At 34.2% G+C, this 23,214-nt stretch overlaps 3 protein-coding genes across 11 annotated transcripts; 2 read left to right on the top strand and 1 right to left on the bottom strand.

Moving 5' to 3' along the window:
* Positions 1-4,538: 4,538 nt before the first annotated feature.
* On the top strand, positions 4,539-8,234 carry LOC120074193 (equilibrative nucleotide transporter 3-like). 7 transcript variants are annotated; one of them, XM_039027242.2, is made up of 11 exons: positions 4,676-4,760; positions 4,910-4,947; positions 5,627-5,680; positions 5,828-5,932; positions 6,186-6,341; positions 6,523-6,666; positions 6,770-6,875; positions 7,040-7,215; positions 7,305-7,450; positions 7,543-7,801; positions 7,904-8,234. In XM_039027242.2, the coding sequence occupies exons 3-11, from the start codon at positions 5,636-5,638 to the stop codon at positions 8,012-8,014; spliced, it is 1,248 nt and encodes a 415-aa protein (XP_038883170.1). In that variant the 5' UTR covers positions 4,676-4,760; positions 4,910-4,947; positions 5,627-5,635; the 3' UTR covers positions 8,015-8,234. The 7 variants fall into 7 exon arrangements, with proteins under 7 accessions (XP_038883167.1, XP_038883170.1, XP_038883169.1 ...); XM_039027239.2 differs by lacking the exon at positions 4,910-4,947 and having other exon boundaries at positions 4,539-4,760; XM_039027241.2 differs by lacking the exon at positions 4,676-4,760 and having other exon boundaries at positions 4,778-4,947.
* Positions 8,235-9,800: 1,566 nt separating this feature from the next.
* B160 (protein) lies at positions 9,801-17,688 on the top strand. Of its 3 annotated transcripts, XR_005480918.2 has the most exons (14): positions 9,801-10,627; positions 10,736-10,881; positions 11,447-11,552; positions 11,637-11,763; positions 11,872-11,932; positions 12,060-12,792; positions 12,939-13,268; positions 13,357-13,848; positions 13,922-13,994; positions 14,078-14,163; positions 14,437-14,556; positions 14,645-14,735; positions 17,062-17,231; positions 17,423-17,688. XR_005480918.2 is itself a non-coding variant. In XM_039027237.2 (13 exons), exons 1-12 carry the CDS (start codon positions 9,974-9,976, stop codon positions 14,729-14,731), a joined length of 3,015 nt encoding a protein of 1,004 aa, XP_038883165.1. In that variant the 5' UTR covers positions 9,801-9,973; the 3' UTR covers positions 14,732-14,735; positions 17,062-17,334. The 3 variants fall into 3 exon arrangements, 2 of the variants coding, with proteins under 2 accessions (XP_038883165.1, XP_038883164.1); XM_039027237.2 differs by lacking the exon at positions 17,423-17,688 and having other exon boundaries at positions 17,062-17,334; XM_039027236.2 differs by lacking the exons at positions 17,062-17,231; positions 17,423-17,688 and having other exon boundaries at positions 14,645-14,937.
* A 248-nt stretch (positions 17,689-17,936) lies between these two features.
* On the bottom strand, positions 17,937-22,637 carry LOC120074192 (uncharacterized). The gene is made up of 5 exons (XM_039027238.2): positions 22,251-22,637; positions 20,320-21,655; positions 19,787-20,056; positions 19,043-19,198; positions 17,937-18,372 (listed from the first exon to the last, which is right to left on the bottom strand). The coding sequence occupies exons 1-5, from the start codon at positions 22,256-22,258 to the stop codon at positions 18,253-18,255; spliced, it is 1,890 nt and encodes a 629-aa protein (XP_038883166.1). The 5' UTR covers positions 22,259-22,637; the 3' UTR covers positions 17,937-18,252.
* Between the last annotated feature and the right edge of the window lie 577 nt (positions 22,638-23,214).

Genomic DNA, 23,214 nt, shown 5'->3' with positions numbered 1-23,214 from the left:
AATGGGGTTTGGAACGATCCGCTTCTACTCATTAGTTCTCTAGATTTAGAGATCCTTCACGATCTTATACAAACTCTTTGTATAAGATATCCTTGCTCACATGTCTCCACATGAATGATCATGATCAGATCATTTGTAGCACTTTACAACACTTGTAACATCTACAAAACCGATCATATCCATAGTGTCACCAGGATAAGGTACCAGCCTTATCCATTTACTATAGACTGTTTAGGTTATTATTTAAACAAGATCCACCGTATGTTTTTACATACTTGTTTAAATTACATAAAATAACCTAGGATCTTAGTTTATTGGATTGAGTGTATGCTCATAAAATAAAAATTATTTTATTAATAACAATTTGTTTATACAATATTTACAAACTACAAGAATACAAGAGATTTAGGACACCATCCTAACACTTAGAACAACCGAAAAAAACCAAACTTTTGATGTGGTTGGACCAATGTAAGTCTTTTGCATTGAAAGCCCTCTCATCCCCTCAAATCATTTTCCAAAGGGTTAAAATATCATATTGGTTTATGTAATTTGAGTTATTGTTCCATATTGTGTAAACCCCCTAAACTTGATTTACTAGTCAATTAAGTTTAAGTTCTCTTAGTTATGTGTTAAATATGTGTGTTAACATTAATGCAAAAGAAGCTAAGTATATTTTAATGAATAATGTGTTTCTAATGTTTAAGATGAGAAAAATCTTCTAAGTGTTAGGAATATAACGCTTGGGTAGCAAAGGGTAGCTAACACTTAGACAAATTTTAGAAACTAAGACAAGTGAGGAACGCATGAGCATTTGTGGGCTTAAGAACTTAAGGGTGGAATTGACTAAGTGTAACTTGAGGTATACGTCAATGGCCTTTAGAGGTTAATGAAGACCTAGGATGGATAGTATGCGAGCACTTGGGTTTGCCTAAGTGAATACATGGTAGACGAGGAGTGCTGAGGTGTATTAGAGGTAAGGACGCATTTATGAGCAGCAGGCTTAAGCACGAGTGTTTAAGGGTAAAACCAACATATGTGTTCAACAGTGATGCGTGAGCAAACGAGGATGCGATGTTAGTCATGGTATGCATTGGTCGAGGCAGAAGCCTAGCAAAAATGTAAGCTTAGGTGTTGGTAAGAGACTTAAGCCATCAGCTTAGACACTTTATTAATGAGCTATGTGGCGGCTTAGAGGCCTTAAAAATGAGTTAAGTATGCCAGCTGCCAATTTAAGGAACTCCATGAGCATGCGGCCTTAGTATAAAAGGGACTTTGAAGTTGAAGAGCTTGGTTTGGGCATTTTGAGCGTGTTAAGGGAGAAGAGTTGCCACTGATTTGAATGTGAGTTGTGAGGAAGCTAATTCAAGGTTGCTGGAAGAAGATTTCCATGGAATTGAGCTGAAGGTTGAAGAATTTCTTCAAGTGTTTGAGAATCTAAGGCCACGCGGACAAGTTGTAAGAATTAGTGAATTCCAAGCTTAAGGAAAAAGAATCATAAGTTGGAATTCTAAGGTAAGGTAGTTGAAATGTTTAGGAATAAGTTCTTAGAAGGAAGTTTCATGAGATTTTACCTAGAATTTAAGTTATTCAAGCTGGAAGTGAAAATTTGAAATTTTGATTGGATGAATAAGTAGGCAGTTGCAATCCACGCATAAGCAAGCAGCTGACCAACAAACATTAAGTGTGGACAAGCCATTGTTACATAAGCAAAGGCAACACATTTTGACGCATAAGGGTATCTTGTGTGAGCTACCACACACACTAGTTGGTTGTAAGGTAAAAATTTGGTTAAGCGTGGTTATGCATTAAATACAATATAGTAAGGATACATCACAGAGTAAAGGAAGAAAACGATGTGTCGAAGTAAGTTTGAAGTTCTACATGTATTATTTTGAATAATAAGATAAGCTTGAGAGGAAGCTAAGGCATTAACCAAAGACTCTTATTATTCTTACAGGGCAGATGCAAATAGAGGAGGCCTACAATCCTTTAAGGAAGTAACCCAAAGTACAATGAGTGACTAGTTTCAAAATATTTTCTAAGTATTTACTTATGAATTTTTTATGCATAGTTGCTCTTACCTCAATGTTCAACACATGCTTTTAGTAATGGAAATTGAGTTTAATGCATGATTGATGTTTCTAAAGACAGTTTTTATATGAAATCTTCATGCATTTTACTTAAGTTTTCATGCCATAACTTAGCATTTAAATGAGTTATCCATTGATTCCTATAAGTTTGAAAGCATGTTATTTAATGATGTAAACATGTGTGATGATATGAAAACCTACTCCTAAGCTTGATATGAAAACCTACTCCTAAGCTTTAGTACCAAAGGTATGGTAAGGTACCCAGTTATATATCGATCCTTACTATCAAAAGTCAGGTAAGTAGGATCTTATTCAGTTCTACGTGCACATAAGACTTATGTTATTGACGTTGATGAGGTTGAGCAAAATGACTCTCTCTCAAATAAGATTAGTGTGAATTAAGTAAAAAGATTCTCCCACATGTTCAGGCAAGGGAGTAGAGGAATTCTACAGGATATATTAATGAGTTTTAAACCAAGGTTTTCATATTATATTTCCTTTATCTCCTAAATATTATTTCCAAACTCTGGTATGTTAATGAGAATGTTTTATTATTAAGTTGTTTATACTATGAGTTATGGAAGTATGTTTTCTTAAAAGAAGTTACTCACTAGGCTTTCTAGCTCACTTTAATGTTTTCTTCCCCAGGTAGTGGTCAACGTCCTGAGGCCTAGCAGTTCTGCCCATTAGTCACTTCCCAAACCCTCAGAAAATTGAAGCTTAGGTGGCTCATCATGTTTATTATTCTAGTCTTTATGCTCATGTCATGGGGAACAAGGTAGACTTGTGTTGAACAGTGGTTGCAATAGACTAGTTTTTTGGAATTGTTATGCATGTTGAAGTTAATATTTTGGTTGATAGTAATTTCTAATTTGTATGCTTTAAGCTGTTGTTGAGATTGTGTGTTAAAGTGAATTATGAACTGCTAAACAGATGTAACAGGTGTGAGGGACACAAATTTACAGGAGTATGTTGGACAGTAGTTGTTATAAGAGGGTTGGCAACGGTTGTCTTCACATCTCTTCTTAGATTAGGAGGGTAATCTGGGGAGAGGTGTGACATATTGGTTAATGTATTTTTCTAATAACAAATTTTTGTCCATATAATTTCAATAATTTTAAAGCTCTCATCATGTAGTTAGTTTATTGTTGTTTTTTCTTTAAAAAAAATGTAGTCTTTAGCATAAATTGTGAAACTATATTCACATAGTATTTTTTTTAATGAAAATTATTATGATTATTTAACTAATTTTATACAAATTAACTTTGAAGTACTAAGTTTAAAGTTTATTGAAATAAGACTAAATTTAACCATAAAATAAAAAAAATAAATTAATAAAAATAGATATGTATTATAATTATTTAATTAAATAAATTTATAAATTTAAAATACCATTTAGTGATTTAGTAATTTCAAATTACATTTGGAACTAAAAATAATAAATTATTTTAGAGAAAAGTGATTTTGACAATGATAAAAGTGATTATAGCCATGTTAAAATCACTCTTAAATACACCCTATTTTTTGTTTTTAAAATTTGATTAAAAATTCACATATTTGCTTCAAAAGGATGAGAACTATTTTATAGATTGTTTTGAAAACCATCCAAATTTTAAAAAACAAAAAAAAAATCAAATGGGACATAAAAAATACTTTTTAAATACTCACTTTTGTTTTTGAAAATTTTCAAATATATATCTAATCAATTTCTTTTATAATATTTATAGAGTGAGAGGATCGATTGTCTAACTTTAAAATCAATAATATCATTTTTACAATATCTCTAACCATTAACTTATAAGATTTTAGATTTATCGATGGATAAAATTTTCATTTTAAAATATTTTAAAACTAAAGGTAACCATTTGTTTATTATTATTATTTATTCTTTTAATAAAGTGATAAGCAACGTATTAAAATTCAACTGTTAGAACAAAGATATACGATAATTCTTTAATGGAGACTCGGTTTCTAAAATTTCACTAGACAAAAGGAAAAAAATATGGAAAAAGAAAAATTATGTCCAAATAAAGAAAAAGGGAAGTATTTATTTATTAATATTGTATTTTCAAACTTTATATTAAAAAATATTATTCTTCATATTATAATATTGTTTTAAGTTTTTAGGAGTTAAAATAATATTTTAGTAATTCTACTCTGAAATTTATTCAACTTTAATTTATCGTATAATTTTCGTCATTGTAATTTAGATTTAGTCTCTATTACTAGTTTATTGTCAATATTTTAAAAAACTTCTTATTATCAATTAGCATTTTTATATAAAAATTATTACTATTGTTTAATCAACTTTGAAAAAAAGTCAATTTTGTAGATTAAATATAAGGTTTATTAAAAATAAAAGACTAGATGAGTGATGAAAATAACATTTTTAACTTCTTATTACATGTAAGAAAAAGAACAGGTAGGACATGATCTCTCTCTCTTAAATCTTAAGAGAGGATATATTCTATAGGGAATTAAAACTAAAGTATTAGCATAATAAGTTTAAAAAATAACTTTTCTAAGAAAAGATTGAAAAAAAATGTTAATAAAGAAGAAAAGCATTTTCTTTTTCTTAGACGGAAAAGGAAATTTCAACTGAAACGATGCCGATTCAGCTCCCATTGAACGATGGAACCGAGTGCCAGTTTGACTCTGTATCTTGAGGTTGGTGATTCATGAAATCAAAGAATTCCCTTATTTTCTTTTCGGCTTATTCTTTTCTTCAATTTGCATATATGTCAAAATCAGTCGCTATAATCTTCGCTACTTTTCATACTCCCATTGTTCACCTTCTTCTTCTTCCTCGCATTCAGACTACCAAACTTTGGATTCTTGCGTTTCGTTAGCAAAGGTGTGTGTTGACTCTCGAGGTTTCTCACTCTGTTTACTAAATTCCCGTTCATTTCCCACGTTTCTTAATCTTCTTCGTAGTTTATTCTTATATTCTTGTGATTTATTTGTCTTCATACTCCTCGTTCTCGTCCTCAACATTGTGGATTCTCTCTGGTATCTTCACTTCTTTTTTTTTTGTTCTTTTAAAATCCATACTGAAATACCCACTTGCTAATTCATTTATGGATTTTGATGTATTCTCCTGAATAGAAAAGATTCTTCGTGATTTAAGGTTTTCTTTGATGGGGAAAGATGTTTTTCTCGTTTGTAACCTCCCTCTCATTCCTGAATAAAAAGGGTTGTTTTTGTTTTCTTCATTTTAAATCTCGAGTTGTGTGATGAAACGTTTCTGGTTTAATTTGTGATTAAAACTGTTTCCAGATATGGGAATCACCAGCCCCCTTAATTATTGTTATGCCAAAATTTCGTTCAATTTGAGCTGGATTCTCTCTATACAGCTCATCCTTCCTGGTCTCCAACCTGTGTATTTAATGATTCTCCTTCACACTCCCTCTCCTTCTGAATCATACTTTGCATATAATATAAGAACTTCAAGATCCCATTTGTCTTTCTTTTGTGATTCTCTCACTGTGTTATTATTATTATTTTTTTCACTTTGCTTTATTTTTTGGGAACAGGGATCTATCATGACGGGTGCTACTGAAGAATCTGGGCCTCCAGCAAGGACTGGGGTTTGTGCTTATCCCATTGTTCTTATGTTTATGTTTAATTAAGCAAAGAAGAGCTCTATTTTTCCTCTCTCTCTCTCTCTCTCTCTCTCTTTTTTTTTTTTTTGGTAAGGTAAGTTGCTTGATGATTTTTATTTGAATTTTCAACAGGGTAAGTTCACAGCTCTGGCAGTTTGCTGGGTTCTCGGTTTGGGTTCCCTCGTTTCTTGGAATAGTATGCTAACTATTTCAGATTACTATTATCAATTGTTTCCGGTAATCATCATCGACCTTATGAGTATGATTTGTGTATTTTAAACACTGATTAGTTCATATATTGTATTGTTAATATTAGTTAATCGATTAGTTTATTGGTTTCCTTTTAGCTTTATGGATCAGAATATTTCCAAACTTATAGAATGATCTGAGACTTTCATATTTTTCAATACGGATTTCAAAATGTTACTGATTTTTCGTGCTTTGTGTTATAATTTTAATCATTTTACCTTTTCTTTTTGGAAATGTGAAGCATTATCATCCTTCAAGAGTACTCACTCTTGTGTATCAACCATTTGCATTTGGAACGATTGCAATTCTGGCATATAACGAAGCAAAAATTGATACTCGATGGAGGAATATACGTGGATATACTCTCTTCTTCATAAGTACTGTGTTGCTTATAGTTGTAAGTAATAGTCTCTGATTTCTAAATTGAGATGCACAGATATACTGTAAATGAGTTTTTTTTAAAAAAAGTTTTTTCTTTTTTGACAGATACTGTAAATGAGTTAAGGTTCTCTCTTTCTTATTTTCAGCAAGTTAAAATGACACTGTTTGCTGCATTTTATTCTTACCTTTTGCAATAGTTGGATTTGGTCACATCTGGAAAAGGAGGGATTGGACCATATATTGCTTTGTGTGTCATTGTCGGTTCTTTTGGAGTCGCTGATGCCTTCGTGCAAGGTGGGATGGTTGGAGATCTCGCTTTGATGTGTCCTGAATTCATCCAGGTCTTCTTTTAATGTTTTCTCTTTATGGGGCGAGGGGCATAAAGTTTTGATTATATACCTACCTATGGATGCAATTCTTTTACAAGTTCTTTTCTCACTGCAGTCTTTTATGGCTGGCTTGGCTGCCTCGGGAGCTCTGACCTCTGGGTTGAGGCTAATAACAAAAGCTGCATTCGAGGACTTTCATAGTGGTCTTCGTAAAGGGACTAGTATGTAATTTCTATTCATTATCAACCACTCAATGCTTATAACTTGTGGAATAAGCATTATGTAGCCTGTACTTGGCAATCAGTTGCATTAAACTTTTACACTTCAAAGTATAACCTCGGGCCTCTTGCTAATAACGCTTCAACTTCTATACTATTGTATGCAGTTCTATTTTTAGCGATATCTGCTGCTTTCGAGTTGCTTTGCGTTATTCTCTATGCGATAGTCTTCCCTAAGATCCCACTAGTGAAGTTCTACCGTAAGAAGGCTGCGTCTGAAGGATCGAAAACTGTTTCAGCTGACCTTGCTGCTGCAGGCATCCAGATTCAATCGAACCAAGAAGCATGACAACATTGGCTATGTTCTTTCAATTATATTAGCAAAAGAAAACCCTGATTTCTGATTGTTAAAGTTGTTTCTAATCTTGACAGGACAAAACCGAACTACTCAGCAAAAAGCAACTCTTTCAGCAGAACATGGACTATCTTTTTGGAGTGTTTCTGATATATGTTCTCACATTGTCAATCTTTCCTGGCTTCTTGTATGAAAATACTGGAGAACACCAATTGGGTTCATGGTTGGTACCCTTGAGAATTAGATATACAAACCTTGAATTCTCTGAATGACAATGAGATTCATGTCAATTATCTTGTGCTGCTGATGTTTCAGGTATCCACTAGTTTTAATAGCAATGTACAATGTCTGGGATCTGGTAGGCAGATATGTACCTCTCATTAGCTGGCTTAAGGTGGAGTCGAGGAAGGGCCTCTTGATCGCAATTCTGAGCCGTTTTCTACTAATCCCGGCCTTTTACTTCACAGCAAAGTATGGGGATCAAGGGTGGATGATCTTGCTCACTTCCTTCTTGGGATTGAGCAATGGCCATCTTACAGTTTGTGTTTTTACTGCAGCACCTAAAGGCTACAAGGTCAGTTGCAGGCCCACAGCAAATAACTTAACATACTCAAACTTTATATTAAGAAGTAAGATCATTCATTTTGTGGTGAATCTGAAATTTGGTTTTTTGAAGGCACCTGAACAGAATGCATTGGGGAATTTGCTTGTAATGTTCCTTTTAGGAGGCATTTTTACTGGAGTTGCCCTTGATTGGCTATGGATCATAGGAAATGGAAGCTTTTGAAGCGTTAATTAAATTTCACTTCATAAACAACAATAAAGTGGAGATATGGAAGCTTTTAGAACCAATACTTTTTCTTTTTCTTTTTGCATTTAGATTTTTTTAAGCAATAAGCAATAGATCAGATGTGTTGTTATTATTATTAGATTACTATTATTTTGCATTCCTAATTGTAATTAAACCCGTTGGATTTTAGAATGCCATTGCTATCGTGTTCAATTTATTTCCCCCCCCTTATTTTCTTTGTATATTATATATATTTTTTCAAGTACTCAAATTCTAAACCTTCTTAAAGTCAACTCACGTATCACCACATACTTCCAACTTAAAGGCTAAACTTGGTATTTGCTGGGTTTTGTTTTGTTTTTTAATATTAAAAAAAAAATCGTGTTTATTTACTTTGGAAACTAAAATGTATATTTAACCTTTTTATTTTTTTAATTTGATATAGTGTTATAAACGTTTTTTAAATTTTAACAAAACTTTGAAAATTATTAGAAGCCATTTAGGCCGCTGCATTGAAATATTGATAGCGTATTCCACCCAAACTTTAACTTGGGCCCAAATAACCCGTTTCAAGATAATACAATGATTGGGCCGGGATAATCTGCCCAAAAACTTTTCAGTGGGCCGGACATAGATTTTTGGGCCTATTGGGCTTTGCCTGTCGCCACCCACAAATCGGTATGAAATGATATCAGTCGAAACGTCTTTTGTTTTTTCGAGTCTATCAGTCTGTACTCACTGCTACAATCATGTGCATATGCTATGAACTTTTTTCTCACATATTTCACTCACTTTTCTTTCCGTTTAAACTTATAATCCATTCAATTTCCAAACATTCAATTTACCTAAAATATAATTAAACTTGGTCCCCTCAGTTTAACATAGTTCTATAATACAAAATATAGTCAGTTTTGTTGATTTTATTATAAGAAAATTTAGTACAGTTTTTGAATCAAGTTGATATATTTTAAAATTTATCCACACGTCAATTTTAGTTAAATAAACCAATCAGATGCTTATTCTTCAACTTAAAATGATAAAATATATCTTCTCCTAAAGATACTAACATTTTCATTTACCATTTTAACAGGGAAAAAAAAGATGACAAAATTCAACAAATGGGTTTTATTACTCAATGACTGATCATATTCAAAGGTATTCAATCTTGAGCAATGTGACAGTAGCCATATAAATACATATTTGTGACTCTTGATGATCTCTATACCGTATACAGAGTGAAAATTTGAGCTATTTTCAACACCAAAATTCTGCCTTTCTGTTATTCCTCTCCAACCAAACAAATTTGTTAGTAAAATTCCAAAAATAACATCATTGTAATTGTAATGAACAAAAGAAAAAGAATTGCATTTAAGGCAATTTCACTTTGTAACTGAGAAATTAGGATTCTTAAAGTAGAGCCCTATAAGCAAAAAAAATGAACAACAGCACAAGATGTCTGTTCTTACTTTACTTCCCACATAAGATCAGACATGTAAACATTTGTTGATTTTTTGATAAAAATAAAAACAAAAATTTTAAAAAGCTTAAGATTGATTTGTATGGAGTTGAGGGACTGATATGAGATTACTGGTTTTTATCTCTGAATTAGTCAAACTTTATGATTTATGAGATGATAAACGTGAATCTACAATTGAAAATCTTAACTAGTTTCAGTAATTTGATCCTAATCTGTTCCAAATCAGGATTTCGGGGTTTCCCGATTATTACGAATGTGCCACTTCCTTCCTTTTGGGACTCCCCCTGTTTCGTTTTTTTTTCCCCTAATAAATGTTCATTATAATGTAACGCCTTTCTTCTTCCTCTTTTTTCTTGTTTTTTTTTTCCCCCCTTTTCTACTGCATTTTTCTGCTGCAGAGATTGGGTTTTTTTTGGGTTCTGGGTTTTGTTCATCTGATTGTTTTGTCCAAGAAAAATTGATTTTTTTTGGGAACGCTAATGGAAGAGGAAGAAGAAGCACTTCCGGACCATTTGCGATGCAAGAGGACTGATGGGAAGCAATGGCGTTGCAAACGAAGAGTGATGGATAATCTGAAGCTCTGTGAAATTCACTATCTCCAAGGCCGCCATCGCCAGTATAAGGAGAAAGTTCCGGATTCTCTCAAACTTCAAAGGACGAACAGAAAATCGATTGAAACAGATTCGAATGTTAAAAACGTCGTAATTAGGGCGGCCCCAAAAGCGGCAACACTGGCAAAACTAATGAAGAGGAAGAAATTAGGGGGGGCTTCAGCCGCATTGGATGGGATGCTAAATAGAATGAAGATGAAGAAAGGGAGTATGCAGTTTGAGTTGATAAAGATGGTGCTGCGGAGGGAAGTGGAGAAGAGAAGAAAGAAGAAGGTTGTTGAGAAGGCTAGGAAGAAGATGAAGAATATGGATAATGAAATTGAGTTGGAGGAGAACAGTGATAAGGAGATGATGAGGCAATTGCCCAATGGACTTATGGCAATTTCTCCTTCTCCATCTCCTCTCCAATCTGGCAATGAAGGTTCTTCTTGCGGAATCAAGATTGGGGCAGAATCGAGACCGGCTCAGCAACGGCGATTTCGCTCTAAGAATGTCAATATTCTTCCAGTTGGCGACTTGCAGGTAAAGATATTCGTTTCGGTTCCACTCATATGATTTGATTGGAGAAGATTCAATTTGTTGATTTCAATAATTTCTTCTATTTAGTTTTGTACCTTTGTTTTTCCTTAGGTACTACCATATGGGCGTAATGTGGGGAAATTGAGAAAATGTAAGAGGAAGAAGTGCCATGGGTGTCAGAAAAGTACTTCTTGGAGTTTAACTCAGTGTTCAAGTTGTCAAAAAACCTTCTTCTGCTTAGACTGCATAAGAGAACGGTAAGTGTTAGGCATTTTGTTCAACTCGGGCTTATTGATTGATGATTATGAACTTTTAATCAGATGTAGATTGGTTTAGTTCACAATTCCAGGGCCTTAATGCTGCATTGTTGATGTATTAGAATGTAAAAACATTAAGGTAGTTAAGTTGCTTAGATTAGTGTATACAAACGCTTGGACCTATTTCCTTATCGACCCTTCTATGTCTTACGGAAAGCCATCCTTTTGAAGCTGGCAGACGGTGCTTTTCTTTTAATTTGTTCTTCCCATCCCTCAAGCCAGTAGATTGTATATGACATAGTTATCATATATGAAACTTGTCAACTTGTGATAAACAACTTTCTTGTGGAAACTTGCACAAATTTCAGATTATAGAGCATTGCACTCTAAGAACAAAGTGGCACTTTTAGACATCATCACTGTTCCTACAAAATTCTAAGCGATCATCAGAAGTTTGTCAGTACTCTGAATAGAATTAATGAAACGATAAACATTTTTATGTTTCACATTATATGATCTCTACTTTTCACCTTTACATTTGTTGGCCTTTAACTTGATGATTCAGGTACTTTGATACACCAGAAGAAGTTAAAAGGGCATGCCCTGTTTGCCGTGGGATTTGCAACTGTAAGGACTGCTCAGTGTATCAATCTTTGCACACAGAATGTAAGGTCTGATATGAAAGGCTTATTTGTGTCTAGACCATGGTTCTTGCAAAGTTGAATGTTGGTGCTCATCAGATAAATCAATTTCAGGATTTTTTGGGAGATGGCGTTGGAAAAATTCTACGATTCCATTATTTGATTTGTGTTCTTCTCCCTATACTCAAAGAAATAAACATAGAGAAGCACACTGAGCTGGAAACAGAGGCCATGATAAAAGGTAGTATTAGCTTCATCAACTTTTGGTGGTATATTAATCAATTCTGATTTAAATCAGAATGTGTTATTTGTTTGCAATTTCCCTTTCTGAATTTCTTGTATGCAACAGGGATAGAACTTTCCGAAGTTGATATCAAGCAGGATGAATTTGGCAGTCTTGAACGTTGTTGGTATGCTGCTTCATATGCTGGAACATTTTTTCTGGAAAATATGCTGGAACAATTAGAACTTGTCACACTTCTTTTCATTGTTTAATGTCCTTGTCTTCTCATGCTTGGTTTTGCAATTGATGTACAGCAACAACTGCAAAACTATTATTGTGGATCTCTACAGAAATTGCCCAAGTTGTTCCTATAATCTCTGCTTAAGTTGCTGCCATAATATTTTTCTTGAGGATTCCAGTGGAGTTTGTAACATGTCTACTTCAAAGCATCTTAATGGAAAGAAAACCTGTCTGTCTGATAAAAAGAAACTTTTGAAAAACAAGAAATTAAATCCTGGTATGTGGCTTCCTTCTTCCAAGTCATCGCATAAGGGAAGAGTTCATAATAGTGTTAGACATTTTTCTTGTCCGTCAAAAGAATGTGGCAGCTGCAGTGATAGCCTTCTTGAGTTGAGATGTATTTTCCCATTAAGTTGGACTAAGGAACTTGAAGTGAGTGCAGAAGAAATAGTATGCAGCTATGATTTTCCAGAGTCTGTTGATGCATCGTCACACTGTACTTTGTGCTTTGGTGAGGATCGTGATGTTGATGAAATTGAACAGTTCCAGAAAGTAGCTGTCCGTGAGGATTCAAATGATAACTATTTGTATTATCCCAGCCTTCTAGACATCCGTCTTGATGACCTTGAGCACTTTCAGAGGCACTGGATTAAAGGTCATCCAGTAATTGTACGCGACATACTGGAGAATTCTGATCTCACTTGGGATCCAGTAGTTATGTTTTGCACTTACCTTGAGAGAACCATTTCTAGATTCGAAAATAGTACGAGTCTCCCAGAAGCTTCCAATAACTTGGACTGGTGTGAGGTCAGCATTTTCTCTACCAAACTTTGTAAATTCTAAATAACCATTTGCCTCTTTGTATAAGGATTTATGTTTGTTGGTGTCCCTGTCCGATGATTCTATCTTGTTTGCAAGTTCCTCTGTTTGTGACCTTTGAATTCTTCATGCAGGTAGAAATTGGAATTAGGCAGTATTTTATGGGTTCTCTTAAGGGGCAGACACGCACAAACACTTGTAACAACATGTTAAAATTAAAAGGTTGGCTTTCTTCCCATTTGTTTCAAGAGCAGTTTCCAGCTCATTATGCTGAAATAATGCGAATTCTACCACTTCAAGAATACATGAACCCCATGTCTGGTCTTCTAAATCTAGCTGCAAAGTTGCCACAGGAAATTGCAAAGCCTGACATGGGTCCATGTGTCTATATTGCCTATGGATGTTCTGAAGATCATGTTTTGGCTGACTCTGTCTCCAGATTATGTTATGACTCGTATGATGTGGTATGCTTACTCTTTATCGATCATTAATTGGAGTGATAACTTTCATTCAAATATTAAATGGGTTGTTAATTCAGCATTTGTATGGCAGATTAACATTTTGGTCCACAGTACAGACGTCCCTGTTTCAACAGAACAACTTACAAAAGTTATCAACTTGCTTCAAAGGCAAAGGGCACTAAGTGAGTCCTCCAATACCTCTACTAATCAGTCAAGTGTCGAGGAAGTAGAATCTTGTAAGGCTGGCGAAGAAACACCCTTCAGTAAGAAGTTTGCAAAAGTACCCTGTTTCTCTGTATCCACTGATCAAGTGTTTGCTCAGGGCACTAAACGCCCTAGTATGACCTCCGATGGTGCATGTGACTCGGATCCTGAACCATTAATGCTCCAATGCAAATCTTCCCGAATTAATGAGACAACTGGACCTCAAACGAAGTTTAGGGAACAGACAGGATCATCTCTTGTCATTGGAAATAATTCTTCAAAGTCTTGTGGTGCCCAATGGGATGTCTTTCGGAGGCAAGATGTTCCTGGGCTATCAGAGTACCTTCGCAAGCATTCTGATGAGTTCATTCATAAGCATGTAAGCTCTGAAGCATATATTATCCCGTGTTAGCACGTGTTGATTGACTAATCACTCACTGCATCTCATGCAGGTTGTGCATCCAATTCTAGACCAGAGTTTTTTTCTTGATACAGCCCACAAATTGAGGCTGAAGGAGGAGTTTCGTATGTATTTGTTTAGAATTTTTTTTCCCTCTACTATCTTTCTATTAGATACTGATGGAGTAATTTATATTTTATGCCATTAGAAATTGAACCATGGACTTTTGAGCAAAATGTTGGAGAAGCTGTCATCATTCCTGCTGGATGTCCATACCAGATACGGAATCAAAAGGTCTAAAAATAGTGCATTTTTTTTTTTTACAAATTTCTTTTCTATTGTTTAATCTTTTAAGGATTAAACTTCTGTAGGAGTTAGGACCTTCTTGCTAAACATTCATTGTTTCTTTGATGCCCGTGATTTCATTTAAATTTCCTATCAGCACTATAGAAAGCTTTGGATGTAAAGGAAAATGTAGCATCATATTAACCCTTGGGTTTCTGAATTAATTTGATGTTGTTCTCGTCATTATAATCCTCTTCTAATAGATTATAATCTGAACTGCAGTCTTGCGTACACGTGGTATTAGATTTCATCTCACCTGAAAGTGTTGGCGAAAGTATCCAGTTGACCGACGAGGTTCGCCTGCTTCCAGAAAACCACATAGCAAAAGAGAAGACATTAGAGGTTAAAATCTCAACCATCCTAAGTAGAAATACATACGCTATTCACCGGATAACAGCACGGTTTAAGGTCATCTTTGTTCTGAAAGCAGGTAAAAAAGAGGGCCCTCGATACTATAGATGCAGCAATAAAACAAGTACGGGAGCTTACAAATGCATTGCAAGAAGTATCCCATTGATTGTGTAAGGTTCCTTTTTAATTTTTTTCCCTTTATTTTTCATGGTTCAGCATTCTTTATCTACCATTGTCGGTGGCTAATATGTATCGAATTGGTTGATTTGATGCTCTTTGACACACTTATAGAATAACTTTGGCATTCTGTTGTTCAATATCTCCTTGGACTGTTTCAAGATGAACACATAATGCCTCCTCACGTTAGTCAAATTCGTGGTTACAAAGTTCTTTTATGTTTTTAAGCATTTGAAAAGTTACTCCAAATGAATCCAAGAGTCCTATAGCAAAAATAATAAGGGAACTTTTGCAACAGCTCTGAGGGTTGTGGCCCCAACTTTGATTTGATTTGATGTGTTTTATACCTCTTGCAATTGGTTTGGTGTTATTTGTTTTGTTGAATTTAAATTTAAAGACCAAAATTTGGTTGAGTTTAATGCAGACACCCTCTCTTTTACTGGTCTGTAAGTTGCTTTTGGATTGAAGAATTTTGGATTGCAAAACCCTTCTGATTTATGTTTTTGCAAGTTTCTTCTTAACTTTAGAAGTTGAGCTCAAAGATTAATCTTGTTTTCATTAATCCTAACTTGGGAACTAAATGTGGATCTCGACATACAAATTGAATTTGTTTTGAAAACGCAAGTCAACCAACTTGTAAAGTTTCATTTTAATTTAAAATTAAAGATTTGATGCTTATATAAGTTCTACATCCTTGGTATTAATTTTGAAATTCACATTTGCAACACTTGTATGATTTTTATGAATATGAGAAGTTATGCTAAAGTTTGCTTATGAAGTTGAACAATTAAGTTTAGTGAAAATGTTAATTTATTTATTTATTTTTAGATATATTATTTTAGATTTGGGGAAACTGAAGCTGGGAAAAAAAGGATAGACTACTTTTTAGAGGGAGACAGACGTGAAATACTTCCTTTTTTCGTATTGAAGTGAGAAATATGTTACAAAACAATTATATTGTCTGAAAATTATACTCATAAAATTAAAAGAAAAGGGTATAATAATAGTGTTTGAAACTTATTTATTTATAAAATTTTTAAAAAAATTATACATAAGGAAGATTTTAAAAGTTAGAAAAATGAGGGAAAATATATACACAAATGGCAAAATTTAATTATTTTCTCCTCCTTCTACTTCTATTATACTTCTTCTCTATTTATATTTTTGTTGCTAGTTCAAAAATGTTAATTAGAATAACAATGATAGACAATGTTGGCCAAATTATATTAAGTGATCGTAGTTTTTGATAGTTTTGTTGCTAGTTTTAAAATAGTAATTAGAATGACAATCATAGACTATGGAATGTCAAGTGATAGAACACTATCAAGACACTAATAGTTGTCTATCATTGTTTATCTGTGATAGACAATGATTGTTTGATAGACTACTAGTAGTGGTATATCAAGAGATGATAATGATTTTATTCATAATTTTGTTGTCATCAACTATATGTTAGACGTTATTGAATATGAAATTTTTGCTGCTTTTAGATATTTATGATAGATTTTGTTATCACTATCTATTACAGATAGACATTGATAGTAGTTTATCAATGATAATCATTTTGTTGTTGCTAGTTGTTGGTATTTTTTATTTTTTTTTTTATTTTTTTTTTTTTGCTTTTAGATAGTGTATGATACATGCACTATACATTGTTATTGAAAATCTTATTGCTTTTTTATTATCAATATCTATCATAGATAAAAGTTGGTAGACGTCTTTCGGTGTCTATTAATGATAGAAACTGATAGAAGTTGATAAAAGTCTATTATCTATCAGTCTAGAAACTGATAGAAGTCTATTGTTGATATCATCAGTGATATAAATCGATACAAGTCTATCATTGATAAATGTATATATGTGTGTGTATATATATATAGGAGTTTTGAAATTGATAATCGGTGATATAGTTTATTAACAAAAAAGACGGAATTGGACCATTTGTTGTTTCAAAGAAAAATACACAAAAATGAAAATGTTCAGGAAAGGGACTCCGTTGATATTTTAAGAAAAGAAAAGAAGACAAAATATCCATATCCACACTTTGAACAAAATATATAGCGCGCCATTGATATACATAAATAGCAATGTTAAGTGATCTAAAATGATAAACTAGAATTCTGATACAAGCAATGCATTTAAGGATTTGTTGAATAATTGATTATAAATTACTTGTAGTCCCTCCCATGAGTGCCAAAATTATAACGCCTTCTTATGGATTCCTCCCCAATAAGCTCCACAAACTTGCCCACTAGACCCGGATCCGATGATGGTTGTAATTTTTTACTCTCAAAGAAATTGCGTGTGTTTAATCGACAGAAAAAGTTTTGGTGAAGGATAATGGAGACTGGAGGAGGGGATTTGATGTTTTGATGAAGGCGGCGGCCACGGACGCCATTGCAGGTGAACACCCAAGGTCAGGGCCGGCCTCTGGTTCGGTTTCAATCTTCTCTGTTTCTTCAGCAAGGGGGCTTTTTTAATAATTAATGGTACCGATAAATTTCAGTCCCAGTTGTGTTTTGTTTTTCTTTGGGTCAATTCCAAATTCTCACAAGAATGAAATTAATGATAAATTGTAGAACATGGCTTCAACATTTGTTCCAAAATTCTAACTCTAGATGAAGTGGCTCGATAGTTCTTCCCTTCTTTTATTATTGTTTTTTTTTTTCCTTTTTTTAAGATGCAGTTGTTCCACCGAAACCGAAAGTGAAGTAGGGGAGAAAACAAAGTGGAGGAGAGATACGGTTAAAAGAATAAGAAGAAAGGAATAGAAAGACAACTAATGCATTGCAAGAAGACACATGGACCAGTTTGCAATTTCCTGTGGCAACTTTGCAGGCTCTTTAGAAGGCCAGACATGGGGTTCATGTATTCTTGAAGATTGGGGGAAATAATTAACCCAACTATTTTAACGTTAAACTAACCCAAATCAGGACTATTTTAAAATTTTCCTTTTTTGAAGTATAAGGATTAAAATTAGACATTTAATAATATAAAGACTAAAATAAAAAAATACAAGGAGTAAAATAGTATTTTAACCTAAATTTAATGTCTAATAGATTTGTCAGTTTTTCAAAAGATTAAACATATCCAAGACAAAATTCAAAAACTTATTTGATATTTAGATAGAGTTGACCTATAAGATATTATTAGACGTGTATTTGAAGTTCAAAGAGATTCCACTTAGATGTGTATTTGAAGTTCAAAGAGATTCCACTTACCAACACATTTAAACTTTCCTTGTTGCTCCTGTTTACCAGGAGGAGAGAAGATGCTAATTTTACATTGCAAAGTATACAGTTAAAACAATTGGGTTTTACCACATTATTTGCTTTACTCTCATCTACCGAATTTCCCCTCGGTTTTGAACTCAAAAAATCAAAACAAAAGTTAGGTGGAAAAGTGATGTGAATGTAAGACAAAACTTGAATAACGTGGAGCCAGCTTATAGTAAATAATTTTGCACCTTTACATTGTCAAAATTGTAGCAGAGACAGCCAAATCCCATCCCTATGGTGCCATTAATCCTTCTATTGTATAGGAAAGAGACTTCGCCCAATCAGCTCTTAGTAACAGCGTTTGCAGTGTTTGCATCACATTATAGTCGGGATCAAGTTTCCTCTGCCAACCCTATTCAAAGAAGATTAGAAGAAGGTTTAGCCAATCTTGGGGTAGTCATCATAAAATGATCTATAAATTTCGAAGTAAAACTAAGATTATTTTATCCTGACAAATAGGTGGTCTAAATTAAAATGGCAAAAACAAAGCCCTATTGAAAAAGAGGAGGTTGAATGAACCACCCGCCATGACGACAGAGTTCTGGCGAAAATAAATCCTCCGTTGGAATTAAACTAATTAAAGAGAGAACTATATAAAAAAGAAGGAAATTTTTTTATACCAGAAATTTTTACTGAAAATATGTTCTCAAAGAAAATAGAATAAAAAAAACCCTTTGTTCAAGAAGAGAAGACCATGGAGTGGACTAATTTTATAAAATTGAAGAAATCTCAAGAAAACAGAGAAGGAAAGAGATCATGTCTTGTTTGGCCACTTCAGCTATGGTGTTAGATTCCAAAACCAGCATTCATTTTTCTTCAATGTAAAACTAAGATCAGATGGCAGTGCATGAGAATATTCATCATTCAACTGCAAAATGATGGGCTATCATCATCAGGGTCTTTCAAAACCAGCATTTATGCTTCCCCCATTTTAGTAAAACTGAAACTCATGCAAGTCAAGAAATTATACTGGAAACTGGAAATACAATGTTGTGAACATAGGAAATACAGATAGACGGTACCTCAAGAACCAAGGTTGTGACCATCACAGTGCAAACATTTCCATCAATGTTGACTCTATAACGCCTCACTTTCTCCAGTAACTGCTGCATGGCTTCAGCAGGATGCACTAGATCAGCTTCTGGAGTAGCCCAGAAAGAAAATGCCTCCGTCACTTCCTGCAAGCAAGAGATCAGAAATACTCTCACAAACAGCAGAATGAAAATCCACGACCACGAGAAATTCAAGTGGTAAAAACACCTCGTCTCAAATGCACAAGAGGGGAATATTGATTCAGCAAATAAGTTCATATTTTACAGTCTTAACGAAAAGACACACACATAACAAGATGCCACAAGCCGGAAATAGACATAAATACTTTTTACTTCTTGACAATATTGAAGACAAACAAAGATCAATCCTCAAGGATTAAATTAACCACAGGATTCATTCCATTGTCATAACCAAGAACTATAAGACTAATACTCCTTGATTAATTTTTTTTTCAATAAATAAAAATAAAAAACAACAAAGCCGCATAGGTAGGGCTAAAAAGTAAAAAGTATGGATTGCTTCAAAAGAAAAGCCATGCTTAACAAGAAAATAGATCTATTTCAGTTGATCATGGGAAAATTTACAAGCCACGAGCTTATTTACTTGTTCGTAACTAGAGAGTGACCAACAAACCAAAAAATTAACTTCAAATTCCAGGATCTAACAGCAATTACTCCAAAAGATCACAAATAATAGAGATGCACTGGGATTACCTCAATAAATGCATCAGGATCAGGGCAATTTTGTTGCTTTGATAATCTCAGGGTGCATTCTGCAACAGTACGGCCATCCCTTCGAGCAACAGCCTTGAAAAATTCGAGTAAATTTACTCTATCATTTCCATTAAGTTCAGCAGTCATGCCTACATCAAGGAAAACAACGTGAGGCTTTGAATTGAAGAGTCGCTTCCTAGGGGATTTTCCATGAGACACCCTAACAAGGATATTCCCAGGATGCATGTCTGCATGTATAAAGTTGTCCACCTGAAAAGTAGATATCAGACTGACGTTAAAATCCAAAAACATGCAATGCTAGATAATTGGGAGAGGAGGGGGGGGATTGTGGAGAAGGTAGTGTTGGACAAAAAATAAGCATGCAAAAGACAAGTGCATAAATCCTGACATTATCTGACTGCATATGGAGAGCAAACTAGAACAAAATGCTTTGTAACCCGAGAAAAACAAGAACAATTTAAAATGAGGAATAACAATCGTCAATGCTGTAGAAAGACGTTAAGTTACATTACCAGAAGCATTTTAAGAAGTGCATGAGTCCCAATGTGTGCCAACGCAGACTTGAGTCTTTCATTTCCTTGGAGTTCATCAACGTAGTGTGAAACACTTTCCCCATGTTCATAAGTCTCCACTAAAACAGCAGGATGTACGAGAGGATACACAGGTTTTGGAAATGAAACATCCTTCCACTGTCTAAAGTTATAAATAAAGCGGCTCAAATGAGCAGCTTCCCTTGCAAGGTCCACTTGGGACATCATAAAAACTGCAAATTGTTGCACACTTTCATCTAATCTCAACCACCTGAGAGTAGGAATAAACTTTGAGATTTTTGCTACCAAGTCAATTATAATAAAATCTCTCCTAATTGATTCGCCGACACCTGGATGTCTAACTTTTACTGCAACTAACATAGGCTTCACTTGTTGACCAGGATAACGAAATTTCAAATAAGCTCGATGTACTTGAGCAATACTTCCCGATGCTACAGGTTCCTCTTCAAATTTCTCAAATATCTCAGAAAGCCTTCTACCAAATGCCCGTTCAATAGCTTTTTTCGTGTAGGAAAAACTATGCTCAGGAGCCTTAGTGTGAAGCTCTGATAACTTGGTGCATAAGTCCCTTGGGAAGAGATCTGGCCTTGTTGCTGCCCATTGACCCCATTTAATGAATGCTGGACCACCTTTTTCCAGTGAACGGTGAACAACCCGAAGCCAGAGTCTTCTGAAGTTGTTACCAAAGGTATCCACAAATGGAGCCATCAGTATGCAAGGTGAGAACAAGATTGTCAGATATAGTGCTCTAAGTAATAATATCAGAAGTTCTAATGTGGAATGTAGTAGTGAAACCATGATGGCATGTCCATCTTCGGCACGAACGCAGAAAGAATTGGTAAATGGATAATGGCCAGCATTTGAGAATGTTCTTTGGGCACATGCTAGCTCCCCACATGCGAAAGCAAATATACCAGGAACTATCAGGTAAGAGCGTGAAATGGCCAAGATAAATGCTTGAGCGGCTTTGTTTATGGGGGGAAAAGCACGACCATCGGAAGAAAATTTGTAGGAAAACCTTTTCCGAACAAACTGAGCATGATGTTTAACAACATTACTGGCTACAAAGACACCAAAATTTCTGGAGTTACTAATCCAGCAAAAACTTCTCCTAGTGCAGTGCGATGGAGAGGAGGGACATCCTCTGGATAAAAAACTATAATGTAAACAAAATTTATTACGAAAGAGAGGCCCAACTGCAACAATTGCCCCGCTCTTCCTTGCTTCTAAATGGCTCAGTCTTTGGCTTGTAAAAAGCGAATCTGCTGTCTTCTTTATATTCCCCAGCATCAAATATCTGCGAGCATTAAAATTAGTTTAGCACCAAATTCAATACATACAAATTAATTCATGTTAATATTCTCCAAAAAGAAGGGGGTAATTCGTAGCTTCCACAAGAATGCATAGACATAAATTAGGTATGTGATGAATCCACAGCAACAAAAGCAACACTGTTAAAACATTCCAGTAAATTATGCTTTCTAAAACATAATAAGTTATAATTGAAAGCTATGCAACGTGCTTGCTCGAGCACTTGCACACTCGTCCCTTCCAATCATCAACAGTAAATTATATAAACCAAAAATTGAACAAGAAAAAGCTAATTGATCCAGTATGCCGTATGAACGCCCTAGATGCAAAGTATAAGACCAGAAATCACGATTCTATAATAAAAGAGTCTGAACGGACATAAATCCAGTCACATGACAAGAGTTGCAGGATTCATAAGCTGACGCCCAAACTTATATTTCATTTACAGAAAATCATAAACTTTAAAGTTCCATAGAACCGAAAAGAATCGACACAAAAACTAGACGACATAAATCCAGGGAAGAAAAATATATATATCAAAACGTGAAGAATTTACACTACAAGATCAAAAGGCGTTGTACCTCGACATGGTGATCGAAAACTTGACGAGGAAAAGATCCGGGAATCATGCGCAGGTGATGAAAGATTCCTACCAGCATTTTTTTGAAGAATTCAACCTTAGGCAGTCTCCTTGAGCTCGGGCATCACCAGAACAAACTGAGATTCGGATTTTTAGGGTTTTTCAGAAAGCTAGTTACCCTAGTTACCCTAGTTACCCTTACCCAGACGATGCAACAGGTAGATGAGTAACCGAAAACGCCGTCGCTCCGTACCTTAATTGGGCCAATCCTAAGGCCCAACTTGTTATCCTTCTCATGGGCTTTACGCGATTCGGCCCAAGCTGGAAAAACGCAGAGTTTAAAAGAGAGAGAGATTCCAAGAACGAAAAGTTTAGTCAGAATTAACATAATATTAAGAGAGAGGCCAAAATAAAATTTAGGGAACTTGTAATGGGTAGGTAGCAATAATTTTTGGGTCGTGCAACTATGACCAAATATTTTAATTTTGAGTTTCTATTTTTTAGTTAATTCAATTTTACCTTCTAAATCTTTCTTTTTTTATATCGTCTCGTAAGTTGTATATATGTGAGGTATGTTATTAGTAATATCAACATTCATATCATTATATATTAGGTATATTATTAACATGATATAATTTAACAAGTATATCAGTTTTATGGATTCTTTCAATAATATAATAAAAAAGAAGACATGCATTTCTCTAAAATAATGATAATAATAATACAAAACAAATTAAATTAACATGCAATCTCTTTTAAGATCTATAAATAACACACCATAACTCAATAAGAGAAAGTGTACACGATAAAAAAAAAAAAAAAAAAAATGTTATATAAAGTATGTCATTGGTATATCAACATTTGTATGAAATATATATTATTGGTATATATGTCAATACTTATACTCATAATGAATTACATCAATAGTATATATAATTAGGAAGACATATCTCCATGCAACTTGG

Source organism: Benincasa hispida, chromosome 3, assembly GCF_027475165.1.
Source record: "Benincasa hispida cultivar pf3 chromosome 3, pf3_genome.v1.1, whole genome shotgun sequence".
Classification (NCBI taxonomy): Eukaryota; Viridiplantae; Streptophyta; class Magnoliopsida; order Cucurbitales; family Cucurbitaceae; genus Benincasa; species Benincasa hispida.
Note: the sequence above shows the minus strand (reverse complement) of the source record. Positions and strands in the feature narration are given on the sequence as shown.